Here is a 15,105-nt window from a genome sequence, read left to right on the forward strand (position 1 = left end):
GGAGTTTGCAGAGATGAGCAAAATACCTGCAGAAATGGACACTGGGGGAAATCGCTGGAAGCTAAAGCTCAGCGAGTTCATGTGGAGCACGTATACAGTTCATACATCAGGACGCCACCGATAATGATGAAAGTGCTCCTCAATGGCATCCCAGTATCAATGGAGTTAGACACGGATGCCAGCCAGTTCCTGATGGGTATCAAACAGTTCGAAAAGTTGTGGGCATCCAAGGCCAGGAGGCCAAAATTATCGCCGATTGACGCACAGCTACGGACTTACACAAAGCAGATCATTCCGGTGCTAGGCAGCGCTACGGTAGTCGTGACCCACAAAGATTCGGAGAACAAGTTGCCACTCTGGATTGTCCCAGGGGACGGTCCCGCACTACTGGGGAGGAGTTGGCTTGCTGTCATGAACTGGAAATGGGGCGATGTCAATTAAATTTCCTCTGTGGAGCGAGTATCATGCTCACAGGTCCTGGACAAATTTGACTCACTATTTCAACCCGGCATTGGCACTTTCATGGGGGCCAAGGTAATGATTCACATAAACCCGGACGCCAGACCAGTACACCACAAGGCCAGAGCGGTGCCGTACGTGATGCGGGAAAAGATAGAAGGCGAATTGGACCGCCTGTTGAGGGAAGGCATCATCTCGCCAGTCGAATTCAGTGACTGAGCTAGCCCGATTGTGCCGGTGCTCAAGGCGGATGGGTCGGTCAGGATATGTGGTGATTACAAGGCCACCATCAATCGGGTGTCACTCCAAGACCAGTATCCGCTACCGAGAGCGGAGGACCTGTTTGCAACGCTATCCGGTGGGAAACTTTTTTCAAAATTGGACCTGACCTCAGCTTACATGACCCAGGAGCTGGTGAGTGAGTCGAAGAAGCTGACCACCATCACGACACACAAGGGGTTGTTTGAGTACGACAGATGTCCGTTTGGGATTCGCTCGGCCGCCGCGATCTTCCAACGAAATATGGAAAGCCTCCTCAAGTCAATTCCAGGGACGGTGGTTTTTCAGGACGACATCCTCATTACGGGTTACGATACTGAAGAACACCTCCACAACCTGGAGGAGGTGCTACGCAGACTAGACCGGGTAGGTCTGCGGCTGAAAAAGGCGAAGTGCGTCTTCCTAGCTCCAGAGGTAGAATTCCTGGGGATGAGTGTAGCAGCAGACGGGATCAGCCCTACTGCATCCAAGACTGAAGCGATCAGGAGAGCACCCAGACCCCGTAACACGACGGTGCTGCGTTTGTTCCTGGGGCTCCTGAACTATTTTGGTAACTTTCTTCCCAAATTGAGCACGCTGCTAGAGCCGCTACACGTGCTCCTACGCAAAAGTCGCGAATGGGTCTGGGGGGACAGCCAGGAAAGGGCTTTTAATAGAGCACGCAATTTGTTATGTTCCAACAATCTGTTAACGCTATATGACCCATGTAAGAAACTTGTGTTAACGTGCGATGCATCGTCCTATGGTGTCGGGTGTGTGTTGCAGCATGTCAATGCCAAGGGTCAGTTACAGCCGGTAGCTTATGCCTCCAGGAGTTTGTCCCAGGCAGAAAGGGGCTACGGGATGGTAGAAAGGAGGCGCTCGCATGTGTATATGCGGTAAAGAAAATGCACCAGTACCTGTTTGTCAGGAAATTTGAGCTGGAGACAGATCACAAACCTAACGTCCCTTTTGGCCGACAACAAGGCCATAAATGCAAACGCATCGGCCCGCATACAGAGGTGGGCACTCACGTTAGCTGCCTATGACTACACAATGGGCACCCGGGCATTGTGACGATGAAGGCAATTGCCAGGTCACACGTTTGGTGGCCAGGGATAGACGCAGATCTGGAACTTTGTGTTCGCAGGTGCAACACGTGTGCCCAGCTGGGCCATGCGCCCAGGGAAGCCCCCCTTAGCCCCTGGCCATGACCCGCCAAGCCTTGGTCACGCATCCATGTGGACTACGCAGGTCCTTTCATGGGGAAAATATTTTTGGTTGTAGTAGACGCCTACTCCAAATGGATCGAGTGTGACATTTTAAATTCAAGCACATCCTCTGCCACGGTAGAAAGTCTACGGGCAATGTTCACCGCCCACGGTCTACCGGACATCTTGGTCAGCAACAATGGCCCGTGCTTCACAAGCACTGAATTCCAGGACTTCATGGCAGGCAATGGAATTAACCATGTTAGAACGGCACCGTTCAAGCCGGCCTCAAACGGCCAGGCAGAATGAGCAGTGCAAATAATCAAACGGGATGCTCAGATTCCAAGGGGGTTCCCTACAAACCCGCTTATCACGCTTCCTGTTGGCCTATAGATCCTGACCACACTCGCTCACAGGGGTTCCACCCGCAGAGCTACTAATGAAAAGGACGCTCAAAACCCGATTATCCCTTATACACCCCACCATGAAAGAAATTGTCGAGAGCAGGCGCCAGTCACAATATCACTACCATGACAGGAATGCGAGGGCGCGATGTATTGATGTAAATGATCCTGTTTTTGTCCTCAACTACGCTGCAGGGCCCAAATGGCCCGCAGGCACTGTGGTTGCCAAAGAGGGAAATAGGATTCTGGTAGTTAAACTTACCAATGGACAAATCTGCCGCAAACATGTGGATCAAACAAAAAGGAAGTTCAGCAACCCCATAGAAGAAGCAGAGGAAGAACACGATATAGAGTTCACTCCACCACAGGTGACAGAACACCGGAACCAAAGGGAGGAGAGCCCAGTCACTGTGGGCAGTCCGGACAGGCCTGAGGCACTGCAAACAGCAGACACTCAGGCCAGCGCCCAACAACCGGAGCCCATACTCAGGCGCTCTACAAGGGAGCGTAAACCACCAGAGAGACTCAACCTGTGATCCCAATAAGACTTTGGGGGGGGGAGGTGATGTCATGTATTCAACCAGCATTGTAACCCATGTATAAACTGACCTAAGTTGTACACCGTGAGAACACTGACCACTAGGTGGGAAACACTCCTAACCTGGACCTTCAGGTATAAAAGGGGACGCTCCACCCACCTTCATCACTTGAGTGCTAAGGAATAAAGGACAGGTCATAGACTGGCCTCTCAAGCATGGGCCTCGTGTGCATTTATACTGTGTAGTAAGGACGTATCAGAAATGAACAAATTCTTAAGGAGCACTGAAAGGAGGAGGGGAGAAAAGAGCAAAAGGTAAAGTCTGTGATAGGAGAAATTAGAGAGACAAAAGGGATTATGGGCCGACTTGAGATGGTAGTGGCAGAAGTTAGAAAAAGATTAGTCTAGATGGAGTGAATGGTGGAATAATTACCAGCTGCCATGGGAAACAGAGAGAAAAAAATTACATAAAATTGGGGGGACAGGGGTGGGGGTGTGGGGGGTTTAAAGGAGGAAAGGGAGCAAAATATGGGCAGAGGTTATGGTCTGAAATTTTTCAACTCGATTTTGACTCCAGTAGGCTGTAAGGTGCCTAAACGAAAGATCCGTTGAGCTTCATTGGAACAGGGTAGGAGGCTGAGGACGGAGATGTCGGAGTGGGAGTGGTGCGGGGAATTAAAGTGACAGGTGACCGGAAGCTCGGGGTCACGCTTACAGACTGAACGGAGGTGTTCCACCCAATCTGCAGATGGTCTCCCCAATGTGGAGGAAACCACATCGTGAGCAGCGAATACAGTATACTAAATTTAAAGTAGTACAAGTAAATCACTATTTCACCTGAATGGAGTATTTGGAGCCCTGGACAGTGGGAAGGGAGGAGGTAAAAGGGCACGTGTAGCATCTCTTGCACATGCACAGGAAATTATATTGCCTTGATAGTCCCATAAATATTAGGCTATTTCAGATGCATTATGCTGGAATATATATGCAAAATTGGTTGCATTTTGTCCATTCTCATTGTTGGTAATCTTTCTTATTACAGCTTGGTATTTGCTACACCACTTTGTTGTGCATTGTTTCCACAGAAAAGGTAAGAAACCAGTTCATGAACAATATGCCTGTTGATATTTTGCATTATTTCTGCTCAATAAAATATAAAAAGTAAGGAAAAGCAATTCCTGCCATCCTGTCGTTTAAGTCCAGTTTCAAGACCATACATATCTTGTTGCTAGAATTGCATCCCTCTACTTTCTCTTGAATCGGAAATCTTTCACCAAACCCAATATATTCACTGTGATAAATGATCATCCATTTTATAAGATAACAACTCTTCTTTTCCAAGACACATATGTCACACCAGCCTCATTTTAAAAAGTCACAATCTTCTGGCATACCTGGTGAGCTGTAGAACTGGATATGTGACTGTCAGAAAACTCAAACATCAGGTCATGAGAATCAATATTTTGGGGCCGAAATTGAGCCCCATCCCAAACGGGACGCACCTACCGTTTTTGAAAGTTTTTCTCTGCTCAGTTCATGGGGCAGAGATACCAGAGAAATTCAGCTCTTTTAAATGTTTTTGTCCACGGTGAGGTATTCCGGTCGGGTGTGGGCCGGAAGCGCCCTTGCAGTGGGTCCGTCTCACAACATCTATCCCCTTCTGTTAAAGGGGAGGGCCGCTGCGAACTCTGCAGCCACTTCAGTGGCAAACACTGGCCACCAGGGAGGGTTTCGACTGTTGGCAGCCCGGCCAAACCCGCGGGCATAATTATCGGCCCGATCTGGCAGTTGGCTGTCAAAAAAAAAATAACATAGCGTCGACGGCAGCGCCACTTCCCCTTTAAGGGCGGCCACGCTGTCAAGCCACAGAGAGTGTACCGACAGAAAAAGCTGTTGGGGGGCATTGATCGGCGGCAGTGCCGCTCCCACGGGGCAATTCCGAGAAAGGGGCAATTTCCCGAGGAGCAATTTTGGGAAAAGGTCCCCGCCAGTCGGTAAGAGGTGGCGTGTGCACGTGCGGGGTAAAAGGGACGGAGTGGTCCCGAACACCGCTCCAAACCTGAGGAAGTGGTCCCGCCACAGAGACTCGGCGACCATTCCGCACCGACACGTGGCCGCCGCTTTCAGGCAGCCAGAGGCCTTACAAAAAGGGGGAATTTTGACCCTTTGTTGTCTTAATCATAGAATCTACCCTTGAATTCCTTAGATTCCACTCTGTTTTTCATCTTTTTCAACATTCTGGTGGATGCAATCAAAAGTGCCAGTGGTAATCTATTTTGCTTTACAGAATAATTAATTATTCTTCTAGATTTTCAAAAGGCCTTCGATAAGGTACTCCATAATAAACTGATGAATAAGGTCAGAGAATGCAGAGTCAGGGGACAAGTGGCAGAATGGATAGCTAGCTGGCTTCAAAACAGAAAGTAGAGATTAGGGATAAAAGGTAGCTATTCACAGTGGCAAAAGATAGGTAGTGGCGTTCCACAAGGATCAATGCTCGAACCACTGTTGTTCACAATTTATATTAACGATTTAATATTAATATGGAATCAAAAACACAATTTCTAAATTTGCAGATGACACCAAATTGGGGGACTAGTCAATACTGAGGAGGACTGCAACAAATTATAGGAAGACATTAATAAACTTGCAGAATGCGCATATAATTGGAAAATGAAGTTCAACACACATAAATGTGAGGTATTTTGGTAGGAAGAATAGGGATATCACTTATTACTTGAACGGTGCGGTTCTAGGTGGGGTGGAGGAGCAAAGGGATCTCAGAGTACAAATACACAAATCACTTAAAGTTGCAACACAGGTTAACAAGGCCGTAAAAAAAGCAAACCAAGCACTAGGGTTTATTTCTAGAGGTGTAGAATTGAAAAATAGGGAAGTTATGCGATCAGTCCCGCCCCCCAGATCCTTCCAATCTCACCCAGACCTCCCCCTGACCCGTGTCAATGCCTTCGAAACCTCCCACCCCCGACCCAGCAATCCCAATTATGGCTTCCGATTCTTCCCTCCCTCCTCTCTGATACATGGCTGCGGGTGGGAAACGGTGAAAAAAAATTTAATCAGGCCCTGCCGTTAAATTTGGCAGGGCCTGAGGGAAAGTTCTCCCATTCGCAATCTAGGACTCGCTCCCTACTTGCCTCCAATTTAAAATCCTGCCCAATATTTCAGTAGTGCCATGAAGCTAGTTACCAATAACCTACTCTGAAATGCTCAATTCAGATTCTGTCAGAACCACTCGGCTCCAAACCTCATCACAGCTTTGGCCAGACATGAACACAAGAGCTGAATACCAAAGGAGAATTGAGAGTAACTGCCATAGATATTAAGGCAGCGTGTGACCAAGTATGGCACTAAGTAGCATAGCAAGATCTTGGTTAAAAGAAAACCCTTCTAGTGGTTGGAATCATATCTGACACAAAGATGGCTGTGGTTGTCAGAGGCCAGTCATCACAGCCCCAGGACATCACTGCAGGAGTTCCTCAAGGAAGCATCTTCATCCAAACCATCTTTAGCTACCTCACTGACCTACCCTCTGTCATGACAGGAGTGAGGCTGTTTGTTGAAGTTTCCGGTGTTCAGCTCCATTCACAAGCCTTCTGATAATGAAGCAATCCATGTCAGCCTACAGTCGTATCTGAACAAAATCCAGGCCTGGGCTAAAAAAGTGATGGGTAACATTTGTGCCACATAAGTGTCAGGTAATAGCCATCTTGAACAAGGGAAAGCCCAGCCACCTCCCTCCACCCCCACAACCTTCAATATCACAACCATCATCCAGCCATTTCAACACCTTGGCTACAAGAGCGTGACAGAATCTGAAAACTCTGCGATGAGTGTCTCACCACCTGATCGCTCAAAGTCTCTACACCATTGACAAGGCTCCAGTCAGGTGTGTAATGGAATATTCATCACTTGCCTGGTAGGTGCAACTGCCAACAACATTTAAGCACACAATGCAGATCAGAGCAGTTTGCTTGATTTGGTGCTTCTGCCACTATATGAATATCCACCTCCTCCATCACAGTTGCACTGTGGCAGCAGTATGTAGGATCTACAGAATGCACTGCAGCAACTTCGTTTTTTTTTTAGGATATAAATATAAAACCAAACCATAGTTATAGAGTCATCGAATAAACTTGAATGAAAATTACATAGTTAGATTTCAATCCACATTTCGCCCACTCATGGGACATACTATATACCTGAACTGTCTTGAAATGCCTTTTGTTTAATTTCTTACAGTTCTATGTCTGTAAGCCATCTGGAGCATGATATTCAGGCTAAAGTTCGAGAGAGCAGTCCTGGTGTGGAATATGTTTACTTCAACAAAGGATTGTAAATGCACAAAATAACTGAAGAAAAACACCAAGCAATCCAGTTTGTAGTGAGTTCAATGTGCCAAAACTTTAAAAACTGGTTTTCTTTGTCTTAACCCATTTGTACTTTTACATAGTTTTTCAAAAAGCTTATTTAATGACTTAAAAATACTAATTTAAATTAATTCTGATTGATATTAGTTTCAGATGTTGCTATAAAAAGGCAACGGTTTGTGCTGTCTGCATTTATGTAGTCTGTTTCTAAAATAACTTATACCATACTAATGTGAACCTCTGTCAGTGAACTGACACAGCACAAAACATTACTATGAGTCACCTGTGTGTTTAATACATTCCACCTTATTAATATGTTTTTCGTACCGTGTTTACAGTTATAACAAGTGGTAACATTTGCTAATTAGAATAGAACAGAAAATAAATCTTGTGACTGTACTAAGTGTTATGCAAACATAATTGTATTAGAGAGTTAGCTTGAACATTTCACTTCAGCTTATGTGCCAGGGCAGTAAGTGAAAGCATCAGAAGGTAATTCTTCATAAGGTAAATAGTATGTCTTGTGGGACTTTGGCAATTGAATAAAGTTTAGACTCCAGATAGAGAATAAAGGACAGCAGATCTAGGTAGGTGAGCTATTAAATACTTGAAATAATACAGAACTTGATATCTGTGATCTGAAGATGATAATGGTTTTAACATTTATAGGGGACGAAATTGCCCCTCGGTCTGATTCGGAGCGGTAACCTTTCGGGGCCGGGACTGTTATCGCCCAGCCTGCAAGTTCCACTCCCGATGTGGAATTGGGCTTCCATTGAAGGGGAGGGCCACTGAGCACTCTACATGACCCTTTGGTGAACACCAGGGACGCGTGAGACTGGGCAAGCAGCCCGACACCCAAGATGGAGTGCCGGGTTGCATGATGGCAGCCCGGTCCACACTAGGGCCACCAAGGTCGGGCCAACCCAAGAGTCAGCCGACAAATAATAATGGCGGCCTGGGGTGCTAAAGGCCTCCCCTCCGCCCCCGCAGCGGATGTCTGCCAGTCTCACGGCCTGCAGGGCAATTTCCCCCATGGGGCGGCGAGGGGTTGGTGCGTACGCCAATGACACCATTGCCGGTTGCATGCCAGCCCGGGGCACTACCCGTGGGGCCTAGCGCTGCCAGGACAGCGCCCCCAAATCTCTGAGGCAATTTCCCGCGGGGCGGTAGCACCCTCTCCCCCATTGCACAGTTAGTGCCCCCCAAAGGCACTAACAGGGCTATAAAAAGTGGCACATTTTGTCCCTATATTCTCATTGACAATTGTGCAATCAAACTTCAGTGTTGCTCTGTAAGCAATTCTCAAATAATTTGCATTCCTAAATATCTAATGCCTTTAGGACTTTTAAAATTAAGTCATGAATATAGGAATACAGTTTTAATAGAAAAAGTATTAGTATGTTGTCTTGCCAGTGTTTCAATCAATGGAAATGTATTATTTAGATGAAACTGGAAAATAAAATCTGAATAAAGTTAAACTTCAAGAAAAACAAGTGTAGTTTTTGTATTATATTGTTTTGAATATTCTATTAATTGTCTAAATATACATTTGCTCAAAAAATACATTGCTTTCATCCTCTTACAAAGAGAAATGTGTTGTCATTAAAGAAAAGTTTGACGCAGTGTACACAGTTTATTTTCCCTAAAACTAAATAGCAGTTGTCCATGTCAAAATCTGTTTGTGTTTGGCAGTGAATTCAATACTGTAAAGCAACCAATTACTCTGCTGCATTGCCCTTCAGTGTTGGTTCCGCAGCAGCCATCCATTTGCTTGAGCACTAGAACTCAGTATACTTTATGTGGTGCAAATATGTTCCATGGTGGCCAGAATTTAAGTATTCTTTTCCTTTTGTAAAACCTATGCTGATTTCTACATCAATTTTTTAAGAGACAGTGTACAGCAAATGATATCTTCATTGGCTGTGAGAAGGCAAACACAATGGGGGTGAAACTCATCTTGAGTGATCGTGCAAAACATGGGATAGCAAATCAGCTGCCTGTTTTATATTCTACCTGGTTTTCTTTTCCATTGAAGACTTTTATCAAGAGGTTACCCACATACCTATACTCTAAGGGTTATACATTCTCTTCAGTTAGAAACATTTAGCTACTTAGTTTGATAATTACAACTTCTATTTGGTGAAGCAAAGAAGTGCCGAAGATATCTGGTAAAGCTGGTAAAAGGGTGAGAATCTTCAAGAAAGAGAGCTGAGGAGGCTGAGTCATTGAATATATTCAAGGCAGAGATAGATGGATTTTTGAACTACAGGAGAGTTGAAGGTTATGGGGAACAGGCAAGAAAGTGGAGTTGAGGCCAAGATCAGATCAGCCATGATCTTAATGAATGGCAGAGCAGGCTCGAGGGGCCAAATGGCCTATTCCTCCTATTTCTTACGTTCTTATGTAAAGCTCAATCCCATTTGTTGTTGTCAGGAGCTTTCGTGTTGACTCAGTGGAGTCCAAAGACATCATAGCAGAAATGGCCTAAGAATTGCCTGAAATTACCTCAGCTCATCTGCCACTGAATCCCTCCTCCATGCCTTGTCATCTCCAGACTCAATAACTCCAATGCTGTCCTGGCCAACCTCCTAATGTCTACCCTCCATAACTTTGAGCTCATTGAAAACTTTGTGGCCCCTATCCTATCCCACACCAAGTCCTGGTTGCTCATCATACCTATCCTTGCTGACCCACATTGACTTCCAGCCCCCAAAGTCACAAATTTAAAATTGTCATCCTTCTGTTTAAATCACCCCACGGTCTCGTCCCTCCCGATCTCTGTAACCTACAATACCCATACTCACCATTCCTCTGACTCCAAAGTCTTGTGTATTCCTCCTCCTCCCTCCATCCCCCACCTCCCAATTGATGATGACAACAATCTTCATTTGTGTCAGACTCTATCTACTGAAGTGTATTCCTTTTGATGCCCATTGACCTCAATTGTGCTAAGGCTTCTATTAATATGTAAACATGGTTACCATAGTTTGTAATATTGACACTAACTGACACTTAAACTCTACAACTATTGTTTATCAGCTTGAACTACATTTTTTTTTAAATCAGCATCTGGTTCACCATTAGCTATCCCAAAATGTTCAAAAGCACAGATTAAAAAGTAAGAATGGGGGAGGGTTGTGCAAAGAGTTAGACACTGACCTGTCACCTTTGGAACCTGGATTCAAATCCAATCTACACCAAGAATGAAAGTTTCCTCTCGGCTGTGAGGGTCCTGTGCAAAGTGAGTCTAGACAGCCTTTAATCAAATTCCTAATGGTCATGGGCCTACAACACAAACATTCCCTAATTTGCCACTGAATTAACAGTTTCAATCAAATTAGATGGCTGATGTTGGAAATTTTAAAATGTTTTTCTAAGTTTGGGGCAGAGAAAAAGCAGCTTTGCTATGCAATACTTAATCTGAGAGTGCTTGATGCTAACACTTGGGTGCCTGAAGTGGCCAAAACAATCATTTCTCACCTTAATGAACACACAATTCATTAAAAAGGAAAGAAGATCTGATATGTTTTATGATAAAGAGTAGGTGTAATGTTTACTGCCTAATGTTGTCTAGCATCTGCTAGGTATTATTTTCCTAATCACAACCACTTCAACGGTAATGATTTATCTGTGTGGCCAGGATAGGATAATCGGGTGACGTGATGATTGCTCTTATTACAATGTCCAATATCAAAGAATCCTCATTGTTATAATTGATTATCTGGTTAAAAGCAACTCTGGAGCATACAACTCGCTGGAAGACCAACGCAGAAGAGGAAGAAAACATCACATCTAAATTACATGCAAGGATCTTTCGGAATCTGAAATAGGGTGACCATTATTTCAGAATGGATTTTATTATGCTACTCATATTGTAGTCAATAATCTCCAAAAAGGTGATGATTTCTCTCATTTTCTTTACCTATATCTCTAAGTTGAGCCTTGTTCACATTTTTCAATGTGATGGTATCATTTTTTTGAGAATAAATGAAATGTAAAGGAACAATGTACTCATATATAAATATTTTTGAGAGGATTCATTCCTGTGAATAAATCCAATGATATTTGCTAGATGCCTTCTTGAGCTTCTGACCCTCTGATAAAATCAAAAGTCATTTCCTACTCTTAACTCGTTCTTTACTAGAACTTAAGAACTGTAATTCTGTCTCATTTTTAAAAATGTGCAATTTCCTCCCTTCCACATACAAAGACATCAAGTCCTTGCTGGAATATAGCACCCTGCGAACGTGGCCATTCCTTGCCTGTGAGCCTTGTCTGTGAGTATAGGATATTTGACCATGCTAACATCATAAATGGGAACAATCCTATCTGTACCCGACACCCACATTTGTCCTGTTCCAAAATTGGTGTCCCTTCCCCAGGGCCACTGAAATCAACTTGTCAACCCTAACACCACTCTGGCTAACTCCCTTTTAATTCATTTGGGAATATGAAATACAGAATCATCAAAAGCGTCTTAATACATATATAGGGCTAGAATTTCCATAAAATCCGCCACTGTCGGATTGCCGCCCCAAAAAACTCGAAGATTAGTAAATTAACGCGGACAAAAGATTGCACAAAAGAAGGAAAAATTTCCGGCCGGCAGGAAAAATGGGTCTTGCACACAAATTCCCACCAGAAAACATGATCCTGGGCATATTGGGCATTCTTAATCAAGTTGGGCAGTACTTACTCAAATTTAATCCGAGGCTGCGGGTTGGGCCTAGGGAGGGAGGAAACACACAATATTTTTTTCCAAAAAATAAAAAATTCAGAAAACATTCTCAGGACACTTTTCCACTTAATCGCTGTAAAAAAAATTATAAAAAACACTTTAACTTACCTTTTTTGGCCTACTGCCCAGCTCCAGCTGTTTTCTTGTGGACGATTTTTTTTCTACTCGCCTGCGAGTCACCGCTGAAACCAAACTTGGGCGGTAGCGTTTTTTTCGACTGTGCATGCCAGCGATCACCTCCCCAGCGGTATTTCTAAACCACCGGATTCTCACCGGGTGGTTTTCCGCCGTAAACTAGCAGTACCGCCGAAAAATCCGGCGGAAATGGAGTGGAAATTCTAGCCCATAGTACTTAAGATGCTTTTGATGATTCTTTATTTCATATTCACAAAATGGATTAAAAGTGACATGTAGTACAGTACTGTAATTTTGGTTACACATTAAGATACTATACTTTTAACCTAGGTGGCTGGTGGAACAAACTTAATTTGTTACGTATCTCCCCATGTGGTAAGTAGCTGAGACTGAGACATTGCTAACTCATTCCTGATGCTGTCGGAATTCTCAGAACAGTAGTACACGCTAATGAGGAGCAACCATGCTAACACATTCCAGAAAAGTTTGATCCTATAACCCAGGTCCTCAGTAAACTACTACTTGAAGCTGGACGTCAGAAGCAAACCAATGAAAGAAATGGATATTTTATACGAATAAAAAATGTGTTCCTTCTCCGGGAAAATCAAAATCCTGATCTATGTACTGTAGCTGCAATAAGCTCATGGAATCATAGAATCATAAAAATTTACAGCACAGAAGGAGGCCATTTCGGCCCATCGTGTCCGCGCTGGCCGACCAAGAGCTATCCAGTCTAATCCCACTTTCCAAGCTCTTGGTCCATAGCCCTGTAGGTTCCGGCATTTTAAGTACACATCAAAGTATTTTTTCAATGTGGTGAGGCTTTCTGCCTCTACCACCTTTTCAGGCAGTGAGTTCCAGACCCCCACCACCCTGTGGGTGACAACATTTCCCCTCATATTTCCTCTCAACCTCCCCCATTTACTTTAAATCTATGCCCCCTGGTTGTTGACCCTTCTGCCAAGGGAAGCAGGTCCTTCCGATTCACTCTATCCAGGCCCCTCATAATTTTATTCACCTCAATCAGGTCTCCCCTCAGCCTCCTCTGTTCTAAAGAAAACAGACCCTGCCTCTCCAATCTTTCCTCATAGCCAAAATTCTCCAGACCAGGCAACATTCTTGTAAATCTCTGAAACCTTTCCAGTGCAATCACATCTTTCCTGTAATGTGACCAGAACTGTACACAGTACTCCAGCTGTGGCCTAACCAGTGTTTTATACAGTTCAAGCATAACCTCCTTGCTCTTGTATTCCATGCCTTGACTAATAAAGGCAAGTATTCCATTTGCCTTCTTAACCACCTTATCTACGTGGCCTGCTACCTTCAGGTATCTGTGCACCTGCACTCCAAAGTCTCTTTGTTCCTCTACACTTTTCTGTGTCGTACCATTTAATGTGTTTTCCCTTGCCTTGTTAGACCTCCCCAAATGCATTACCCCACACTGATCCGGATTGAATCTCATTTGCCACTGCTCTGCCCACCTGACCAGTACATTGATATCTTCCTACAATCCGCAGCTTTCTTCTTCATTTTCAACCACACAGCCTATTTTAGTGTCATCTGCAAACTTCTTAATCATACCCCCAACATGAGCCCTGCGGAACCCCACTGGATACAGCCTTCCAGTCACAAAAACACCCATCAACCATTACCCTTTGTTTCCTGCCTCTGAGCCAATTTTGGATCTAACTTGCCATTTCCCATGGACTTTTACTTTCGTGATCAGTCTGCCATGTGAGGCCTTATCAAAAGCTTTGCTAAAATCCATATACATTACATCATGCGCGCTTCCCTCATCGACCCTCCTGGTTACTTCCTCAAAAAATGCAATCAAGTTAGCCAGACACAACCTCCCCTTGACAAATCCATGCTGACTGTCTTTGATTAATCTATGTCTTTCCAAATGAAGAATGATCATGTCCCTCAGGATTTTTTCCAATAATTTTCCTACCACTGAGTTTAGGCTGACTGGCCTGTAATTACTCGGTATATCCCTTTCTCCTTTTTTAAACGAAGGTACAACATTAGCAGTCCTCCAGTCCTCTGGCATCACATATGTAGCCAGAGAGGACTGGAAAATGATGGTCAGAGCCTCTGCTATTTCCTCCTTTGCTTCTCTTAACAGCCTGATAACCTGCCCTGATAAAAAAAAGTATATTTTTCAGTGAATTAATCTAAGGATGATGTTTGTCTAAACTATAATATAAAAAGTTAGTAATTCAACAAAAAAAAGATAGTAATTCAACAAAAAAAAAATCACTTTCACTGAACCAGCCTACCCTGGTTGTAGCTTTGGAAAATTCAGCGTAAAATTAGAATAACTGCTAACAGTACAGCATAACTAAAAAATAATGTACTCTATTTCCTGAAATCCGCATCAGAATTATGTTGTGTGATCTAATTACACAGTCTAGTACCTCAGCCATATCAAATGGCATATGGTTACAAAACTTGGAAATGCTGATAAAAGTTGTATTACTTTATACAGTAGTTAATTTGTGTTTTTGTCAAAAAAAAACTTTATAATACTTTATCAAACTAGAATTATTATTTTGGCATGTTATGGTGTATTTAAAAATTAAAGTTAATAAATGTATTTTTAATTCAAACCAGAGAACTGATACTTGCATAGCTATGGAAGTAAAACAATGATTAAAAAAAAAAGCTTCATTCCTGAATGTATACATTACAGTTCTTTTGAATATCAATTAAAAGGGTCTTTTTGATCTTTTATGACATTATATATTGGAATCTTCAATCTATTAGATTATTTTATTGAATAAACTAGATAATCAAGCTAATGTAATAAGAAAAATATAACTAAGTATATCAAAACTGCCAAAATCAATTCTTAGAAAAAATAGATGAAAGTTAAACTGAAGGGCAACTTGAGTGAAGGGAACTGAAGGGAAACTTAATTGCGAGAGGAATGGAGTACAAAAGCAGGGAGGTCCTTCTGCAACTGTATAGG

At 43.5% G+C, this 15,105-nt stretch overlaps 1 protein-coding gene across 2 annotated transcripts in view; it reads left to right on the forward strand.

The window, feature by feature from the left end:
* The window catches only part of LOC139262119 (sideroflexin-1), a 141,950-nt gene extending 133,280 nt beyond the window's left edge, over positions 1-8,670 (forward strand). For both annotated transcript variants that reach the window (XM_070877269.1, XM_070877270.1), the window contains exons 10-11: positions 3,913-3,960; positions 7,131-8,670. In XM_070877269.1, coding sequence (XP_070733370.1) covers positions 3,913-3,960; positions 7,131-7,227 — 145 coding nt within the window. In that variant the 3' untranslated portion in view covers positions 7,228-8,670. The remainder of the gene's footprint in view (positions 1-3,912; positions 3,961-7,130) is intronic.
* The last annotated feature ends 6,435 nt before the right edge of the window (positions 8,671-15,105 follow it).

Source organism: Pristiophorus japonicus, chromosome 4, assembly GCF_044704955.1.
Source record: "Pristiophorus japonicus isolate sPriJap1 chromosome 4, sPriJap1.hap1, whole genome shotgun sequence".
NCBI lineage: Eukaryota > Metazoa > Chordata > Chondrichthyes > Pristiophoridae > Pristiophorus > Pristiophorus japonicus.